Raw genomic sequence first — 19,982 nt, 5'->3', positions numbered from 1 at the left:
TCCTATAATTCATGGATTTTGGGTGATACGTGATCTCGTCAGGTTTTTGAATGTTAAAATGCTACTAATGGTGTGAGTTTGTTTTGACGGGCAAACGTCCGTATTTTTAAGTTCAAACAAGGTCCAAAGCGGAAATGACCAAATTTACTATTTTACGTGTGTTATAGTCTATGAATTTTGAGTGATACGTGATCTCGACGTGTTTTTGGCCAAAATTTTTTATGGACATCCGTTAAGACCTTATTAATGGTGTGTGTTGGTCCCGAGGGGCAAACATTCGCATTTTCAAGTTCAAACGAGGCCTAGAGCGTGAATGACCAAATTTACCATTTTACGTGTGCTATAGTCCATGTATTTTAGATGATACGTGATATCGATAGGTTTTTGGCCAAAAAATTTTGTAAGCGTTTGTTAAGACCTTATTAATGGCGTGAGTTGGTCCCAAGGTGTAAACGTCCGCATTTTCATTTTCAATTTCAAACGAGGCCCGGGAATGACTAAATTTAACGTTTTACATGTGCTATAGTCCATGGATTTTGGGTGATAGGTGATTCCGATGGGTTTTTGACCAAAATTAGTTGTGGGTGTCCGTTAAGACCTTATTAATGACGTGAGTTTATTTCGAGAAGCAAACGTCTGCATTTTCAAGTTTGAACGAGGTTCGGAGCGGATTTGACCAAATTTATTGTTCTACGTGTGCTATAGTTCATAGATTTTGGATGATGCGTGATCTCAATGGGTTTTTGGCCAAAATTTATTGTGGACGTCCGTTAAAACCTTATTAATGGCGTAAGTTGGTCTCAAGGTGTAAATGTGTTCATTTTCAAGTTTGAACGAGGCCCACCACGGGAATGACCAAATTTACCGTTATACGTATGTTATAGTCTATGAATTTTCGGTGATACACGATAATGATGGGTTTTCTGCCGAAATTTATTGTGGGGGTTCGTTAAAACCTTATTAATGGCGTAAGTTGGTCTCGAGGGGAAAATGTATGCATTTTCAAGTTCAAACGAGGCTCATAGTGGGAATGACCAAATTTATCATTATACGTGTGTTATAGTCTATGAATTTTCGGTGATACGTGATCTCGACGGGTTTTTGGTCAAAACTTTTTGTGGGCGACCTTTAAGACTTTTTTAATGGCGTTAGTTGGTCCCGAGGGAAAAACGTCTGTATTTTCAAGTTTAAATGAGGCTCGGAGCGTGAATGACCAAATTTACCATTTTACGTGTGCTATAGTTCATGAATTTTAGATAATACGTCATCCCGATAGGTTTTTGGCCAAAAAAGTTTGTAAGCGTTTGTTAAGACCTTATTAATGGCGTGAATTAGTCCCGAGGGGAAAACGTCTACATTTTCAAGTTCAAATGATGCCTAAAGAGGGAATGACCAAATTCAACATTTTACATATGTTATAATAGTCCATGGATTTTGGGTGATAGGTGATCCCGACGGATTTTTGACCAAAATTATTTGTGAGTGTCCGTTAAGACCTTATTAATGGCGTGAGTTTGTTCCGAGGGGCAAACGTCCATATTTTCAAGTACAAACATGGCCTACAACGGGAATGACCAAATTTACTGTTCTACGTGTGCTATAGTCCATAGATTTTGGATGATACGTGATTTCTTTGAATTTTTGGCCAAATTTTTTTTAGGGGTCCGTTAGGACCTTATTAATGGCGTAATTGGTCTTGAGGGGCAAATGTCTACATTTTAAAGTTCAAACGAGGGCCACAATAGGAATGACCAAATTTACCATTATATATATGTTATACTCTATGATTTTGGGTGATACGCGATCGTGATGGGTTTTCTGCAGAAATTTACTGTGGGCATCCGTTAAGAACTTATTAATGGCGTAAGTTGGTCTCGAGGGGAAAATGTATGCATTTTCAAGTTCAAACGAGGCACACAATAGAAATGACCAAATTTATCGTTATATGTGTGTTATAGTCCATGAATTTTGGGTGATACGCGATCGTGATGGGTTTTCTGTCGAAATTTTTTTTGGGCATCCGTTAAGACCTTATTAATGGTGTTAGTTGGTCTCGAGGGCCAAACGTTCGCATTTTCAAGTTCAAATGAGGCTCGGAGCGGGAATGACCAAATTACCGTTTTACGTATGCTATAGTCCATGGATTTTGGATGATGCATGATCCCGATGGTTTTTTGGCTGGACTTTTTTGTGGGCGTCCGTTGAGACCTTTTTAATAGTGTGAGTTAGTCCGAGGGGCAAACATCCGCATTTTCAAGTTCAAACGAGGCCTAGAGCGGGAATGACCAAATTTACCGTTTTACGTGTGCTATAGTTCATGAATTTTGGGTAATACGTGATTTCGATGGGTTTTTGGCCTCTTTTTTTCGGGCATCCGTTAAGACCTTACTAATGGCGTGAGTTGGGCCCGAGGGGCAAACATCCATATTTTCAAGTACAAACGAAGCCTAGAGTAGGAAATACCAAATTTACCATTTTACATGTGTTATAGTCCACGGATTTTGGGTGATATGTGATCCCAACTGGTTTTTGGGTGAAATTTTTTTTAGGCGTCAATTAAGACCTTATTAATGGTGTGAGTTGGTCCCGATGGGCAAACATCTGCATTTTCAAGTTCAAACGAGGCCCAGAGTTACGGGCTTACGAGCTATTTTTATGAAAAAACTTTACAGGACCCTCTTTAATGACATGGAGGAGTGATACATATAGTTTCACCATGATCCATTCCTTTTTTTGGCATTAAAGAGTCATTCAACAAGAATTAGGTGGTTTTTTTTGTTTTTTTGTGAGTGTTGGGCAACAAATTTTTTGTTTATATGGCTTCTAGTCACTTTTTTTGCAAAACATTTTCAATACCATCCTTATGACTTGGTGGAGCGGAATGTATAGGCTCACCATGACCCGTGCTATTTTTTTTTATCATTTAGAGGCCATTCATTAGAATTATGCAATTTTCTTAGTTTTCGTGTGTTAATTAATGAATTTTTTGGTGATTTGGATTTCCGGCACTTTTTGCATTACAGGATCCTCCGTAATGACCTGGGGGGAGTGGTAAATATAGTCTTACCATAATCTGCACCATATTTTCAACATTTAGGGGGTACTCAACAAGAATTAGGCGATTTTCTCAATTTTTTGTGTGTTAGTTAATGAATTTTTTAGTGATATGACTTCTTAGCACTTTTTTGGCAAAACCGTTATTACCTATGGGAGCAGTACGTATAGCCTCACCCTAATCTGCGTCGATCTTTTAGCATTTAGAAGTCACTCAACAAAATTAGGCCATTTTCTCAGTTTTTGTGTGTTAGTCAATGAATTTTTCGATGATATGGTTTCTGGACACTATTTTTTCAAAAATTTTACATAATCCTCCATAATGACTTGGGAGAGCGGTACGGATAGCCTTACTATGATTCACGCCATTTTTTTAGCATTTAGGACCACTCAATAGGAATTAGGCAATTTTCTCATATTTTCGTGTGCTAGCTAATTAATTTTTTAGTGATACGACTTTCATGCACTTTTTTTGCAAAACCTTTTTAGGATTCTTTCTAATAACCTGACGGAGTGGTACATATATTCTCACCATAATTCACACCATTTTTATAACATTTAGGAACCACTCAAAAGAAAGTGGGCGATTTTCTTAATTTTTTGTGTGTATTAGTGAGTAATTTTTTTTGTGATATGATTTCCACCCTATAGGTAGACTAATTGATTGAGAAGGACAACAAAGCTCCCTCTAGGATGTAGTGAGAGATCTTTTGGTTCCTTGCAACTCTATGCTCATTGACCACTAATTTTTGCCACATGAAATAAATCTACCATGAAGCTATTTAACCATGTTAGATAAAAGATAATGGTTGACCTACCACTGTTAAGTAGAAATAAGCCTAGCCATCAAACATTTTGCAAATTAAAAAGGACAGCTCGATGCACAAAGCATCTTGTGAACTCTCGTGTTCACAAAGAGCCCATAGAAAGGTGGCACCCAAGGAGCGTGATGTAAATAACATCTCTTAGCATAGGGGATGTTGATGCTTCACAATTTATTAAGTACATCACGAGGGGGGGGGGGGGAGTATTCTCTATGAGAAAAATTGTAAAAAGATCCAACTGTCTATATATAAGGAAAGCTGAAATCAATTATCAGCATGCATACAAACTTTTCAGTAAGATTAAGATGCAGAATCTCTATGGCATAAAAAAAAAAAATTAACCATCCAGATACTACTATACAAAAACTGCCATATGTGAAAGTTCAATATCCATATAGAATCCAAACTAGTTCAAGGTTCATCCTTCGAGAAATAGCTGTGTATATAATCAAGAGCAACTATTTGTATGTTATAGCTATATAGAATCCAAACGTAAAAATCATATTTGTATGTTATAGTTATAGTTTGTATAATTGCGCTCTATAACAAACTTTATGTTTGCTATGACTATTAATCTGTATATTTCGATATACATATACATAAAAAATCTGTATTTTGGTCTATTTGTATATTTCAGTATACAAATGGGTCTTGCATTTGTATATTTCGGTATACAAATGGGTCTTGCATTTGTATATTTCGGTATACAAATGGGTCCTGTATTTGTATATTTCGATATACAAATGGGTCCTGCATTTGCATATTTCGGTATACAAATGAGTCTTGCATTTGTATATTTCGATATACAAATGGGTCATGCATTTGTATATTTCAGTATACAATGAATTCTGCATTTGTATATATCGGTATATAAATGGGTCCTACATTTGTATATTTCGGTATACAAATGGAATGACAAAAAACATGGAATGTTTGCTACGAATTACAAATAAAAAAAATTATGGCTATAACATTTAATTTGAATTAATAATTTGTTATTTCATACAATTTTCTCAAAGTTAACTCCTTTAAGTTTTATTAACAAAGTTGTCATTTACAGTAGAATTTATCACTTTATACTATAAAAATTAGTATATCTTTTGAAAGCAGAATAGAAAATTAATGAATTAGAGCCCACGGCAGAAATTGAAAATTTACCCTTCTTCTCTTCTCCGAAATTTGTTCCCCGGCGAACCTTAAGGCAGCTCCGGGAAGAGGAACGGTGATAATGGCGTCATCGTCGAGTAGCGGCTTGACATTTAAGCTTCATCCTTTGGTGATACTCAACGTATCGGATCACTACACTCGTGTCAAGTCCCAATCCCAACCTCCTTCTTCCCACTCCTCCAACGGTGCTGATTCACCTTCCGCACCGCCTAGGGTTTTCGGCTGTGTAATCGGCGTACAGAGTGGTCGTACTGTTGAGATCTTCAACAGCTTCGAACTACTCTATGATCCCGCTACTCACTCCCTCGACCGCGCTTTCCTCGAGAAGAAGCAGGAGCTCTGTGAGTTTTCTTCACCTTTAGAATTCATAATTCCAGTTTTAGTAAATCATTAATTTGGTTATAAAAGGCAAACTATATTGTATTAGAATGATATGAGCGTGAATAGAGCAAACACATGATCCGTCATCCATATTGCTACTCGAATTAGTTTGAGATTGAATTTTATATACTTTCATGAGTTTATCTTATACCATTGTAGCAGTGTTTGATCTGTTGTGGCAGGTTAGTTGTCTTATTTTGTTGAGGTATCAACCTATGCTTAAGATAGACAATTACCAAGTTATGTCTAAGACTAACAATAGCTTGTAGCTGGTTTTTGATAACTTGATAGTTGAAATTCTATATACAGTTACGTTTGTAGCTCATAATACTTAAGCTGGGAATTTTGTGCAGATAAGAAGGTTTTCCCTAACTTTTATGTACTGGGATGGTATTCATCGGGGAGTGATGCACAAGAATCGGATATGCTTATTCACAAAGCTGTGAGTTCTTTACATCTCCGGAAATTTGTATTTGATCACCTTATTGAATTCCTTTTGTTTTCAAACTTATTTATCACTTTTTGTTATTTTTGCTTGTTAATTAAGAGGAGAAAGATAGAACTCAAGGCAACTCGTACTTTTCTGCGTGCGAAAGAGAGGATGGTTATCTGGTAAAAGGGAAAAGATGACTATAAATTCCATAGAATGATGCTATTCAGGAAGTTAATAATATTTAGTAGTAGAAATTGTGTCTTTTCAAGAAACAAATGGCTGCCTTTTCAATTCACATATGGTAGGTAGAGGTGAAGCAAAAATTGTAATAGGAGGTGGAGAATTGGTACCATACCAAGCATGTGTTACATAAATACTTGTATATAAAAAGATTATCGAGTCATGTTCTCTGTCTTTTCTTCCTCAAATGGTTTTAGTATCACAGTGAAGAAGAGGTGCTGACACCTGTGTCATAACCTTTGGATGATTTAGTACTGGAAAACTATCACAAGAGGATCAGTTTATACGAGATGCCCCAGCATTATACTCTCGATGGGGAATGATTTGATCATATATCTTTGAACATCAGAATTACAAGAGGAAAGAAAAGTGCTATTGATGTTTCATGGTCTCAATCATTATTTAGTGGAGTAGGGCTATTGTAACATCTTCTTTTGTTTGTGAAGGTAGTTTCATTTTTGGGGTGGGGATGGGATATGTCAGTCAAGGCCTGTGATTCAAATATTACTTTATTTGGAGATGATTAATTTGCCTAATCTTTCTAATAGATTGTATTTCTTTCCATAGTTATTGTCCATCTACAATAAGAATATTATGTATTTGGCAACAAATAACCTTGTTATATATTTCTTTGTATCAGTTGATGGATATCAATGAAAGTCCTGTGTACGTGCTTCTCAATCCTTCCATCAATCATGCACAGAAGGACCTGCCACTTACTATCTATGAAAGTGGTGTGTATATAGTCAATATGACCATTGCTCTATGATGAATATCTGAAATCAATGTGGCAACTTTTATTGGCAGAAATTTGTCTTGTTGTCCCTGTTAGAATAAAATATATTTATAAACATCATCTAGCTGCAGCTGTTTTTGTGAAATAAGTTCTTCTGGTGCCTAATATTTTTGTTTTGAAACTGTTTGTTGGTACCAAGAGCTGCACGTCATTGATGGCATCCCACAACTTATTTTTGTCCAAGCAAGCTACCAGATAGAGGTACAGTCTTACCAATTTTTTTTGTCTTGTCAACTAGTTCTTGGGAGCACCTTAATCAAATCCTTTGTGTTTTTCAAATATCTCATTGCTTGCTAGACTGTTGAAGCTGAACGGATTTCTGTTGATCATGTTGCTCATCTTAAACCATCTGATGGAGGTTCTGCTGCAACTCAGTGTGAGCACTATTAACTTCCTTTTTCTTTTTCTTTTTTTTTTTGCAATTCCAAGCTTGCAACAGTGCTTAACAATACTAGAATCATCTGCTATTTTATCTTCTCCACTACCAACAATGGCAGAGCTTGTCTAGGACTTACATGTTCTGTTTTCTACAGTGGCTGCCCACCTCACTGGCATACATAGTGCCATTAAGATGCTGAATAGCAGAATCAGAGTGCTACATCACTATCTGCTTGCAATGCAAAAAGGTATTTAGAACTTGTTGGGACTTGAAATTACATTTAAATTGATTGTGAAGGAAGTGCTTTAACTGGGAGACTCACCTAATCATCTTAAAATTTATTATATATTTATATTATACAACTCGAGTAAAAGTTAAGTTTTCCCTAAATGGACAGGTGAATCCAGATGCTTGAGATAGACTTAGAAACTGTGTATAAGTTAAGAGGAATATTTTTTCCCTTGACATTTCTGCTCCTCAAATGTTTGCCTGATGAGTTTATTTATTTATCCAAAGATTTTAATGTTGTAGTTTCTGTGGGTGCAGGTGATATCCCTTGTGATAATTCACTTTTGAGGCAGGTCTCTAGTCTTTTAAGAAGATTACCAGCTATTGAGTCGGAGAAATTTAGAGATGATTTCTTGATGGTGAGTGCATTTTGAGCTTATTCAGTAGAGTTGCAGATACACAAGTGTGTGTGTGTGTGTGTGTCTGTCTGTCTGTTTGTGTGTATCTTCACTAGAGTTCACTGGGTTTCTTCTTTTTGGTTCCCTGATTAGAACCTCAAGATCTGTAAATGGTGACTACTAGTTCGAGTTATGACCTGCAAATTGGTTATGAGAGATCTTATATTTGCTGTAGTGCACCTTGACTGCTTGTCTGATTCTATCATTTTAATTTGTTCTTTCTTTTGTTGCAGGAGTATAATGACACATTATTAGTTAGTTACCTCGCCATGTTCACCAACTGCTCTAGGTATGATGTTTGAGGCTTCTACAACTTTTTTTTTTTTTTTTTTTAATTTGATCATCATGATATGTTATTTTGTGATTTGGTAAAAATTGTTCAACTAGCTTTTAACATGAACTTTTACGCCCCTTCTTTCTTCTTTCTTCTTTCTCATTTTCATTCTTGATATATTTTCCAGTGTAATATAGTTTTTAGGACTAAAGTGTACCTTGATGGAATAATAATAATGATAATGACTACAGCGGATAGAAGAAATAAATTCATCAGAGGTAGTAGTTGTCTCACCTGATAAAAAAAGGAATAGAATTCATCAAAGGTACTTAATTGAGGCTGCTGTGATATACGGAAGAGAGGTTTATGCTAAATACACCCATGGGCTTTCCAATTGATATTGTTATACTTGTATGTTCATAGGCAGCTTTATCTCTCAATTAAGCTCGTCAAAACTGTTTATTAGTTAAGCTCCATCTGCAAATTAGTACTATTAAAATAGAGCTATAAGTGTGGAACAGTGCAAGTGCTGGTAAATAAGTTGCTGTCACAAGTATTACCACAAATTTTGTAGTGCACTTGGTCATGTCTGATTTCGTGAAGTCCATGAGCCAAATCATAAAGAATCTAACGTCTTTGTTTTATTGATGGTTGCAGTACAATGAACGAGCTTGTTGACAAATTCAACACTGCATACGAGAGGCATAGTAGGAGGGGCGGACGAACTGCTTTTATTTGAAAGTAGATGGATTGTTTTCTTGCTCTTATTTAATTTCCTCTGTAGCAAGTACCTACATCTTTGCGAGTTTAGGAAATCACGTGTATGGAATATAGGAATCAAAATAGTAACTTTATTTTTTTGTTTTTCCTTAGTTTTAGTTTCCCCATATGTTATTATTACCTACTACTATTCTTGTGGGCACAACACAATTATGGAAATGCCAGAAAGTGGTTGAGGTTTTTGTCTTTACAAGTTACAAGCTTTTAATCAGAGTGCACTTTGTTTAACGTAAACTGATTACTAGTACATGTTTGCGTTCCTTTGTAACCTGCCCTTCCAACCCTTTTAATTACTAGAAGTTGGCGTTTGGACTTAAAAATAATACCCAATAGAGTGTATTAGTTATGCATAGATTATTTCTTATGCATTGTTTGGTTTGGTGTATTAAAAATAGTATGCATTGTATAAAAATATTTATTTACAAAAGTATCATTCACAATTATGGTGAAAAAGATGTAAAAGTACTTTTGAGGGGTAATTGACTTTTAACCATATTAATGCATGTATTAAATCCTTTGCATTACTATTTACTAATACCTAGAAATCCATGGTATACACAATAGAGTGTATAACTAATGCTGCATGAAAAAATGCACCAAACAAGGGATTACTAATACATATAATTAATGCATGCATTTTTGCTAATACACTCTACCAAACGATTAGGAAATGAATACTACTTTAATAACAAGGGCTAAATAAGTATAAAAATGGTAAATTATATCTTTGATTTTTCAAACTTGGAAAGTAAAAGTGGACATCTATATTTAGTATAGTAGACAAGTAAGTATGAGTGAGAGCAAATATAATCGATCAATGATCATGGTTCATTTAAAACGGTTTAACAGGGTGTTTGTAATTCAAAAGGTGGTTCATTACAATAGAGAGCTAATAAAGCACAACAATGCCTAAACTAAGGGAGAAGGCTAAAATAAAATAAACAGAGTCTTGCTCAAGCACAAGTAGAGACGCAAAAGATGGGTTGCAGCCTAGGAAGCAATCCAACATGCATCACCAACTTGTGCTACTCAAATATGGAGATACCTAATTGAAATGTTACTACTATGTAAAAGGGAACTTCGCGCGGCCAGCCTTTGAGATGCCAAGGATGAGGTCCATCTTGATCTGTTGAATTTCCTCTTAAAAAATCTGCCTTCTGTTAACGATGCATAATGGTCCGATGAAATTCCCAACCATCATGGCACCCAAATTGGCAGCCATCAAAACACACAACCAGCCAGGGTCGCACATTGCATATTGTGGAGAAATTGTTTCTTTTATTGACTAACAGAGTACCTCCAACACCAAGCCAGCGCAAACCACGGAAAGAAGACTTGTGCATAAGTAGCATTATCGAATAACCAGACAGACTTCGACATTTAAAAAGATCAAGCTTTTGCAGTAGACTACCCTTGTGATTTGGTCTATCCACCAACATCTTCACTGCAGCATCAGTCACATGATAGCAGCACCTTAGACATAAATCAGTTAATGCTTTAGCAGCAGATGCAATGGCAAATATAGCTGCATCAGTTATTCCGGGAATGTGACTGACATCCAACAATGATAACGTCTTGCCAATTTTCCCCTCAGCACAAAATAAAAGCTCAATTCCCTTGTCAGTTACTCTCTTACAGCCTCTGATGCACAACTGCGTAATGCCCAAGTTTCCCATACCAAGCAAAGCAAGACCCTTATCAGTGATATCAGCTTCTGCTAAGTTTAGTTTTGTGAGTGTAGTAACACTTGATATGAAGAAGAGACAGGGGTCTGCAATGCTTCTGCACCCACTTGTGTCAAGTACCTCCAACTTACTCGATGAGGACAAATCCTCCAAAGCTTCACTAGTTAGAAGCCTGCATGATATCAACCTGAATTCAATTAGGGACCTTGCAACTCCTCTCATATTATGAAACGTCAAGTCTGATAATAGAGGTGAAGTCAACACTTCAAATTTCTTCAGTTTCCGGCATGAGTACAGAATTGACGAAAACCCAGCATCAGTAACGTTTGCAAACCCACCAAGTTTCACTGATTCCAACCTTCCACAACCTTCAGAAAGAAGGAACATGCCCATATTGTCCACCCTCGTAAATGCAGTGGGATAATTCATACTACTTCGAACAATTGCGAGGGTAATTAGATGCTTGCAGGACTGCACACACTGCAGTCCAATGTTAGTCAAGTCCAGTATCGTTGGATCCATAAAAGGTCTGTCTTCAAGATCCAGCTCCACCAAAAGAGGAAGAGAATACACAACTGTCATGAGAAGATTATCTGATATAACGTCCAAGACAAGAGATAAGCTTTGCAAGTTGAACCAAGGGATATCCCTGATCTTATCTAACCAATGGACAAATTTGCGTCCCTCCGTTTGCTGTAACTTCAATTTTTTTAAACTCTTGGGCAGAAATAGTTCAAGAGGTCGTATATCAAATACATCAAAGTAGGTCCCTCGGATTTTTATGGACAGCACCTGCAGGAAAGGAAAAAAAATCATAAAACTAACTCTCTAAAGAAAAAACTCTTTGTTGTAAGAGTAATAAGCTTGAAGAGGCACCGGGGACAATTTGAAGAAGAAAGGCGAAGTATGTGAAAGATGAGAATACTTCACCTCTAACAAGGTCAACTTTTGGAGCATTTCTGTAAGTTTGTTTTTGAAAAGTTGTGGATCTTCACACCCAGCAAATTCAATAAGCAAGGACCTGATTCAGAAAAAGGAAAATAGAAAAAAAGAAAACATACATTGGAAATAAATCCAGGGATAAATGACAAGATTATGAAAGTAACATATTGTTGGTGTAACCACAATGGACTTAATGATCTTGACTGTTCCATCTTCTGAAGATGGATATATAGAGTGAAATTAAAGAATACCAAGCACAAAAGCTAACACAGGTCGCAGTTTTCTATACCCAAACAGCCTAAAGGAATTCAGATACCATCAAGGGTCAACAAAGAAAAAATTTAAATTCAGCAGATAGATGAATTGGTTCACAAATTAACAAATGTGCTTCAGATATATCGGGGAAAAAAATACAAATCAGCTTTAGCAAGTTGTAATGTAATGGCTCAAGTGAACTATTAAAACTAGATAAAATCCATTAATGCAGAGAGAATTTCAGGATAATAACAGTCTGAAAATCCATCAATAGAGGCGATTGACGCCTTCTAATTAAGCCCTAACAAAATGGTTGCAACCACTTGTAAAGCTCTTAACATCAATGATGAGAATTTATAAACCGGTGAATTACCTATATATGTCAATTGTTGAAAGTAGCAAAAATGAAGTTTGACATGGGAGAATACCTTAAGTTGGGACACCTTCCTCTAATTGCACTAAGAATGTGGTAAGACAGAGAGGAACATTTGAGCAAACTCAAATCTTCGATATGTTCACCGAGAATATTGAAAATGGAGGTGTCATTCTTCAGTTGGAGGCAATCAATAGTTAAACTCTTGGCTCCTTGGACCCTACGCACGACTTGTTGTAGAGTCTCTTCATCGAGATAATATCCCTGTAAATCAAAGATACTAGTATTAAAATTTCATCCCAGAAGTAGAAATTGCATTAGCAAAACTAAAGATGGTTAAATGAACAGTCAATTACGCATCAATCCCAATCAATGCACATTCTCCATATGCATTTTACTCTATTCAATACTCATAAGATTCATCGGAAATAGGTCAATCTAAATCAACCAGCAATAAACTCAATAAATTCTCACAGTCAAAGCAATCCTAAGATAATCAATCAACGACGTCTCAATCCTAAATTAAATGATCTCCTCTACATAAGTCCTGGAGTTCTAATCCACTCTATTCACACTCATTTCATTTCGTAATAATCAATGAGTATACAAATCCAACAAAAGATTTTAGATAATCTAGGAACAACATATTTCACTTAACATTAACTCGAGACGATTGAATTGAAATTATTATCTTTTGTTAACCGTGGTCCGGGACAACTTGCATGCACCTCGACTAATTCCATGCAATACATGTCACCTCCCACCAGCAACCTAAAGCAAGTAACTCTACACACGAAATCACCTAGTGTTTGTTAATTTGCTAATTTCATATGTATTCTGCTCAATCAGGCTGCTAATTAACTCATTTTATCTAACTACATCAATAAAATTAGGGCGTTCAATTAGGAAAAAAAATTGACGTACTGAAAGATCGAGAGACGATAGAGAAGGGAGAACTTGTGCGGCGGCTGAACTGAAAGTCGGAGAGACACAAGCGGCGGTGCAAACAGATTCCAAATCCAATTTTTCCAATATACAACTTATTATATGGACTGGAAATTTATCCATTGACGGCTCAAAAACGCCATCGGAGCTTCCTGCTCCTCCTTCCTCTCCGGTATGGTGTCCCTTGGCAGTTCCGGCCATGGATGAAACATATACCAAAACCTAATTCCACAATTTCCTGCCATTTTCCAGCAAAAAGTATAAAAAAAAATTCGATCAATTCATAATTTGCATTTGCTGAAAACCATTCATAAGTTTTCCCATTTTCCATGGCAAATCAGTATCGAAAAAGTATAGTGTGCATACAATTTTAACTCATCTGGATTGAAGCAAATCATATACTAAAAATTAGTATAAGAAAAAAAATACAGTAAATCGGTAAAAATTGGTGTAGAAAAAACTAATACAGTAGTAATAAATACCACTGTGAATAATAAATAATAGGGAAATGGAGTAATAAATATTTAAATTGCTTTCTAGTTAATGAACACTTGTTGGTATATTTACTTACTTGTGACATATTATAAACATAAAAGGTTAAAACTGAATATGCTTACTTTATTTTGTGTTTGTATTAAAGGAAAAAATTTGATGATTATTCCCCATTTGATCAAAAGTCAGGTAGGAAACTTTAATAATAACATACTAAATGTAACTTTATAGATATACATTCATATATAAATCAGTATGAATTGTTCTTCTAAAAATAGATGAGTTAAAAACGAATACTATAATTAGACGGATCTTCAAAATTCAACAAGTTCATCCAATTATAAAATTAGTAACAAATAACAAAACAAATTAAAAAGAAAATTCAACATATAAGGAGAGATAACAACAACAACTACTTTTAGTATAATTTCATGAATAAAACCTGGAAAAATGAGATGTATGAAGATTTTATCTCAACCTTTATAGGATAGATAAATTGTTTTAAATAATTCAGAAGAATTTTATATTTCGATCCCCAAAATAGTAACGATATATATAGGTGTTATTTCAAGAACTAATTAATGCTAGTTTGACTCAATTAGTCACATATGATTACTAGTTTGACTCAATTAATGCTAGTTTAATTGTCATGGTTTACTTTTCGAAAGTCAATTTGACTAATTTTTAAAGTTAAATTAGATTACATTAATTCAATATTTTAAACAAAAAATCTAGATATTCAAAAACTATATGAAAAGTACAATAAATTGATTTTTTTTGCATATCAATATGATTAAAAATAGTATATTGTAAAACGTTAGTCAAAGTTTTTATAGTTTGACTCTAAAAAAAGAAATTATGACAATTAAAAGTGAACAGAGGTAGTAAATAATACTCTCTCCATTTCAAATTAATTGAATTGTTAAGACATTTTTTCATTTTTCAAATTAACTTAATTGTTCAATTTTCAAGACTAATTTTAGAATATTCTTCCAATTTTACCCTTCATTAGTTAGTATTGGAATTAGTTATTAATTAATATTTAATTATTTTAATTATAAATTTGACAATAATTAATAAGGATAAAAATGAAAAGTTATGTATAATTTATGTCTTTTTTTTTTTCTAAAGGGTGTGAAACACCTCAACAATTTAATTAATTTGAAATGAAGGGAGTAAGTAAATGTAATAATATTGGATCAAGATAATCCAAATCAATAATTAGCATTCTTCTTTCCAACGGCTAGTGTAAGATTTAGAAAAAGAGTTTTCGTTCAAATGAGATTTAAAAACTCATTTTCATATATATTTTTTTCAAATAAATAAATAAATTGGTGTGTTGGTGCATTTTCTCGGTTAATTCCTTAAAATTAGATTTAAAAAAGGTATACTATTTTATACATCCTTCTGCTGGTTACTCTATTTAGCATGAAAAAACTAAATATGTTAAATCATATATTACGAAAAAATAAATGAAGTAGTAGTGAGAAAATTAAATTTGTAGATACGCAATTCTAAGCCATTGGGCTTGGGTTTATGTTTCAACCTATCACATCATTTCAATCCTCTATGATCCAGTTAGCTTATGGGTTAGTATGGGATTCAATCCATTTTGACCCGTTCATTATTAGTTTGTAACCAACATTGATTGGAAAAACTATATAAAATGGGTCATAAAATTCAAACTAGTTATATTTTCATACCTCAATATAAAGTAATTCAAGAAATACTCATTCCCTCAAAAAAAAAAAAAAACTTTCGCATATAGTCACTCAAAAATAGTCTAATTACACTTTATAACTATAGTTTGCTAATTACGATTTGTAGCTACATGTTATAGGGAGGAGAGTGGCTAGTGATACTGGGAGATGGAGGAGAGAGGCGAGCGAGAGAGGGCAGAGAGTGGGAGAGAGGTGAATTGTATATGTATATCGGTTAAATAATTGTATATTATACATATGTATTTGTATATTCTGGCAAGAGAGATTGGGAAAGGGAAGAAAGAGGCGAGCAAGATTGAGAGAGGGAGGAGAGAGGCGAGCAAGATTGGGAGAGAGAGGAGAAGAGGCAAGGGAGAAAGGACAATAATTTGTATAATTCGCATCTCGTTTGTATAATTCGCAGGTACGTTTGTATAATTCACGTGTTTTTTGTATAATTGGGTAATATAAAGTTTGGAATTATACAAATATAATAAAACTCGAAATAACGAATTGATACAAAAATAAACGTATGAACTTTAAACAATTATACAAAATATATTGTACAAATTACATTATATAAATTATATTATACAAAATCCAAAAACTACATGTTTATACAAATTTTAAAAAGTTATACAAAAAAGATTGAATGTATATGATGACAAAACTGAAAAATCAAAGGAAATCATCGTCATATACAAATACAAACAATTGTATACAAATCAAACAAAGAATTAGCTCTGAATTATACAAAATGTGGCAAATTATACATATACAAACATGGCTAATTATACAAACTCGAAGTCTGCCCACATACTTAATGTATAATGTTAGTCGCGAGTGGTAATTATAGCAAACTATAGCTATGATGAGTAATTAAGTAGTATAAGTTTGTTTAACCGCGTAATTTTCCCCAAAAAAAAAAATGTACCAGCTACATCCCATACCCTTAATTTATTAAGGCTGATAATTTTTGCTTAACAGATACTAAATTAATATGATATATTGTATTGGTATCATTAAGGCTGATAATTTCGTTTAACTGATACTAAATCAATATATATATGCATTAGTATCATTAAAAAATATTCTACAAAAATTATCATTAGGCAATGATACTATAAAGGTATATGTATATGGTTGTGGTATCATTAAGGTTTCTTCTTCAAATATTACTCATTAGTCAATGATACGATGAATGTGTTTTATGTGTAAGTTTCAATCTCATCTTATTTATTATTGAAATTACTTTATTACTCCTTCCGTTTAATTTTATTTATCCACTATTTTTTATTTTTTATTTATTACTTTTATCATATCAAGAAAAGATAATTATTTTTTCCATTTGTACTCAACATTAATTGAGCTAAGAAAGAAAGGCATAAAACACATTCAACGAATGTGATTTATGTGTAAGTTTCAGTCTCTTATTATTTATTGTTGAAATTACTTTACTACCCCTTCTGTTTAATTTACTTTGTTAACTATTTTTAAAATGTATTTATTTATTTTATCATATCAAGAAAATATAATTATTTTTTCCATCTTATACTCAACATTATTATTTATTTTTCTTAGAATCGTCGTATCTCAATTGATTAGCTACCTAAAATTTAACTTTATCGGTAAATGTTCAATTCTCCAGATTGTTAATCCCCTCCCCTATTTTTCTTTTCTCGACCCACAATTTTATTTTTTGTCCTTTAAAAATAGGTCGTGACTTTGAAACCTTGAAAAACCTTTTTTAGATGTCTAAATGGAAAGAGCTGAGAAAGAAAGACATAAAACGCATTCGACAAATGCGATTAATGTGAAAGTTTCAATTTCTTCTTATTAATGTTGAAATTACTTTATTACCCCTTCCGTTTAATTTTATTTGTCCACTATTTTTAAAATATATTAATTTTAAAAAGATAATTATTATTTTCATTTTATACTCAACATTAATTGTTTTTTGTTTAGAATCGACGTATCTCAATTGATTAGCAACCTAAAATTTAACTGTGTCTGTGCATGTTCGATTCTACAGATTGTTAATCCCCTACCCTATTTTTCTTTTCTCGACCCACATTTATTTTTTGTCTTTCATAAAAGGTCGTGGCATTGAAAACTTGAAAAACTCTTTTTAGATGCCTAAATAAAAAGAGCTGAGAAAGAGTGACATAAAACGCATTCGGCAAATACGATTTATGAGTAACTTTCAGTTTCTTCTTATTTATTATTGAAATTACTTTATTACCCCTCCCGTTTAATTTTATTTTTTAACTCTTTTTAAAATATATTTATTTCTTTTATTTATTACTTGTGTTATATCAAGAAATGATAATTATTTTTTATAATTTTATACTCAACATTAATTGAGTTGAGAAAGAAAGGTATAAAATGCATTCGGAGAATGCGATTTATTTGTAAGTATCAGTCACTTTTTATTTATTATTGAAATTACTTTAATACCCTTTCTGTTTAATTTTGTTTGTCCACAATTTTAAAAATATATTTATTACTTTTATCACATCAAGAAAAGATAAATATTCTTTCCATTTTATATACTCAACATTAATTTCTTATTTCTTTTTTAAAATCGTCGTATTACAATTGATTAGCTACCTAGAATTTGACTTTATCGGTGAATGTTCAAATCTCAAGATTGTTAATCCCCTCCCCTATTTTTCTTTTCTCGACCAGAAATTTTATTTTTTGTCTTATAAAAAAAGGTTGTGGCGTTGTAAACTTGAAAAATCCTTCTTAGATACCTAAATAGAAAGAGCTGAGAAAGAATACATAAAACACATTCGGCGAATGCGATTTATGTGTAAGTTTCAGTCTCTTCTTATTTATTGTTGAAATTACTTGATTGCCCCTTTCGTTTAATTTTATTTGTCCACTATTTCTAAAATATATTTATTTCTTTTATGTATCACTTTTATTATATCAAGAAAAGATAATCATTATTTGCATTTTATACTCAACATTAATTGCCTATTTTTTCTTTGAGAATCGTCGTGTCTCAATTGATTAGCTACCTAAAATTTAAATTTATCGGTGAATGTTCGATTCTCCATATTGTTAATCCCTTTCCCTATTTCTCTTTTCTTGACCACAATTTTATTTTTTGTCTTTTAAAAAAAATTTGTGGCGTTGAAAACTTGAAAAACTCTTCTTAGATGCCTAATTAGAAAGAGCAGAGAAAGAAAGGCATAAATACGATTTATGTGTAACTTTTAGTCTCTTCTTATTTATTGATGAAATTACTTTATTACCCCTTTCGTTTAATTTTATTTTTTCACTCTTTTCAAAATATATTTATTACTTTTGTCATATCAAGAAATGATAATTATTTATACAATTTATAATCAACATTAATTGAGTTGAGAAAGAAAGACATAAAACACATTCGGCGAATGCGATTTACGTGTAAGTATCAGTCTCTACTTATTTATTATTGAAATTACTTTATTACCCCTTCTGTTTAATTCTATTTGTCCACTATTTTTAATTTTTTATTTATTTATTACTTTTATCATATCAAAAAAAGATAATTATTTTTTTCTATTTTAAACTCAACATTAATTTCTTTTTTTAGAATCGTTGTATCTCAATTGATTAGCTACCTAAAATTTAATTTTATCGGTGAATGTTCAATTCTCCAGATCTTTAATCTCTCCCCTATTTTTCTTTGGTCGACCCACAATATTATATTTTGTCTTTTAAGAAAAGGTCGTGGAGCTGAAAGTCTGAAAACCCCTTTTTAGATGCTAAATAGAAGACCGGGAAAGAAAGACATAAAATGCATTCAACGAATGTGATTTATGTGTAAGTTTCAGTCTCTTCTTATTTATTGTTGAAATTACTTAATTACCCTTTCTGTTTAATTTTATTTATCCACTATTTTTAAAATATATTTATATTTTTTATTTATTACTTTTATCATATCAAGAAAAAATAATTAGTTTTTTCATTTTATATTCAACATTTATTTCTTATTTTATTTTTGCGAAAATCGTCGTATCTCAATTGATTAGCTACCTAAAATTTAACTTTATCGGTGAATGTTCAATTCTCCAAATTGTTAATCCCCTCCCTTATTTTTCTTTTCTCGACCCACAATTTTATTTTTTGTCTTTTAAAAAAAGATCGCAGCGTTGAAATCTTGAAAAACGCTTCATAGATGCCTAAATAGAAATAACTGAGAAAGAAAGGCATAAAACGCATTCAGCAAATGCGACTTTTGAAAGTTTCAATCTCTTCTTATTTATTGTTGAAATTACTTTATTACCCCTTCCGTTTAATTTTATTTGTCCACTGGTTTTAAAATATATTAATTTCTTTTATTTATTATTTTTATTATACCAAGAAAAGATAATTATTATTTCCATTTTATATTCAACATTAATTGTTTTTTTTTAGAATCGTCGTATCTCAATTGATTAACAACCTAAAATTTAACTTTATCAGTGAATGTTCAATTCTCCAGATTGTTAATTTCCTACCCTATTTTATTTTCTCGACCCACAAATTTATTTTTTGTCTTTTAAAAACAGATCGTGACATTGAAAACTTGAAAAAACTTTTC

At 32.8% G+C, this 19,982-nt stretch overlaps 3 protein-coding genes across 3 annotated transcripts in view; 2 read left to right on the top strand and 1 right to left on the bottom strand.

Moving 5' to 3' along the window:
* Window positions 1-19,982, top strand: part of LOC125809295 (photosystem II 10 kDa polypeptide, chloroplastic) — a 204,526-nt gene that overhangs the window by 125,222 nt on the left and 59,322 nt on the right. The window lies entirely within an intron of this gene.
* On the top strand, window positions 5,061-9,094 carry LOC125809221 (COP9 signalosome complex subunit 6a-like). Its single transcript, XM_049488879.1, has 9 exons — window positions 5,061-5,386; window positions 5,780-5,868; window positions 6,740-6,833; window positions 7,035-7,096; window positions 7,193-7,271; window positions 7,429-7,521; window positions 7,821-7,921; window positions 8,194-8,249; window positions 8,892-9,094. Exons 1-9 carry the CDS (start codon window positions 5,107-5,109, stop codon window positions 8,971-8,973), a joined length of 936 nt encoding a protein of 311 aa, XP_049344836.1. The 5' UTR covers window positions 5,061-5,106; the 3' UTR covers window positions 8,974-9,094.
* Window positions 9,817-13,616, bottom strand: LOC125809096 (F-box protein At-B-like). Its single transcript, XM_049488744.1, has 5 exons — window positions 13,581-13,616; window positions 13,194-13,452; window positions 12,325-12,533; window positions 11,630-11,720; window positions 9,817-11,491 (listed from the first exon to the last, which is right to left on the bottom strand). Exons 2-5 carry the CDS (start codon window positions 13,413-13,415, stop codon window positions 10,175-10,177), a joined length of 1,839 nt encoding a protein of 612 aa, XP_049344701.1. The 5' UTR covers window positions 13,416-13,452; window positions 13,581-13,616; the 3' UTR covers window positions 9,817-10,174.

The sequence above is a fragment of the Solanum verrucosum genome, unplaced genomic scaffold (assembly GCF_900185275.1).
Source record: "Solanum verrucosum unplaced genomic scaffold, falcon-dt-bn FXZP01000277.1, whole genome shotgun sequence".
Classification (NCBI taxonomy): Eukaryota; Viridiplantae; Streptophyta; class Magnoliopsida; order Solanales; family Solanaceae; genus Solanum; species Solanum verrucosum.
The sequence above is the reverse complement of the archived record's forward strand: the minus strand, read 5'-3'. Positions and strand labels throughout refer to the sequence as shown.

Excerpts from the sequence above, each read along its gene's own strand:
- LOC125809221 (XM_049488879.1), top strand. The coding sequence starts at position 5,107 with ATGGCGTCATCGTCGAGTAGCGGCTTGACATTTAAGCTTCATCCTTTG. Across the intron at positions 5,387-5,779 it reads CGAGAAGAAGCAGGAGCTCT|ATAAGAAGGTTTTCCCTAAC; the intron begins GTGAGTTTTCTT and ends AATTTTGTGCAG. Across the intron at positions 6,834-7,034 it reads ACTTACTATCTATGAAAGTG|AGCTGCACGTCATTGATGGC; the intron begins GTGTGTATATAG and ends GTTGGTACCAAG.
- LOC125809096 (XM_049488744.1), bottom strand. The coding sequence starts at position 13,415 with ATGGCCGGAACTGCCAAGGGACACCATACCGGAGAGGAAGGAGGAGCA. Across the intron at positions 11,721-12,324 it reads GGAAGGTGTCCCAACTTAAG|GTCCTTGCTTATTGAATTTG; the intron begins GTATTCTCCCAT and ends TTTCTGAATCAG. Across the intron at positions 11,492-11,629 it reads AAAAGTTGACCTTGTTAGAG|GTGCTGTCCATAAAAATCCG; the intron begins GTGAAGTATTCT and ends CCTTTCCTGCAG.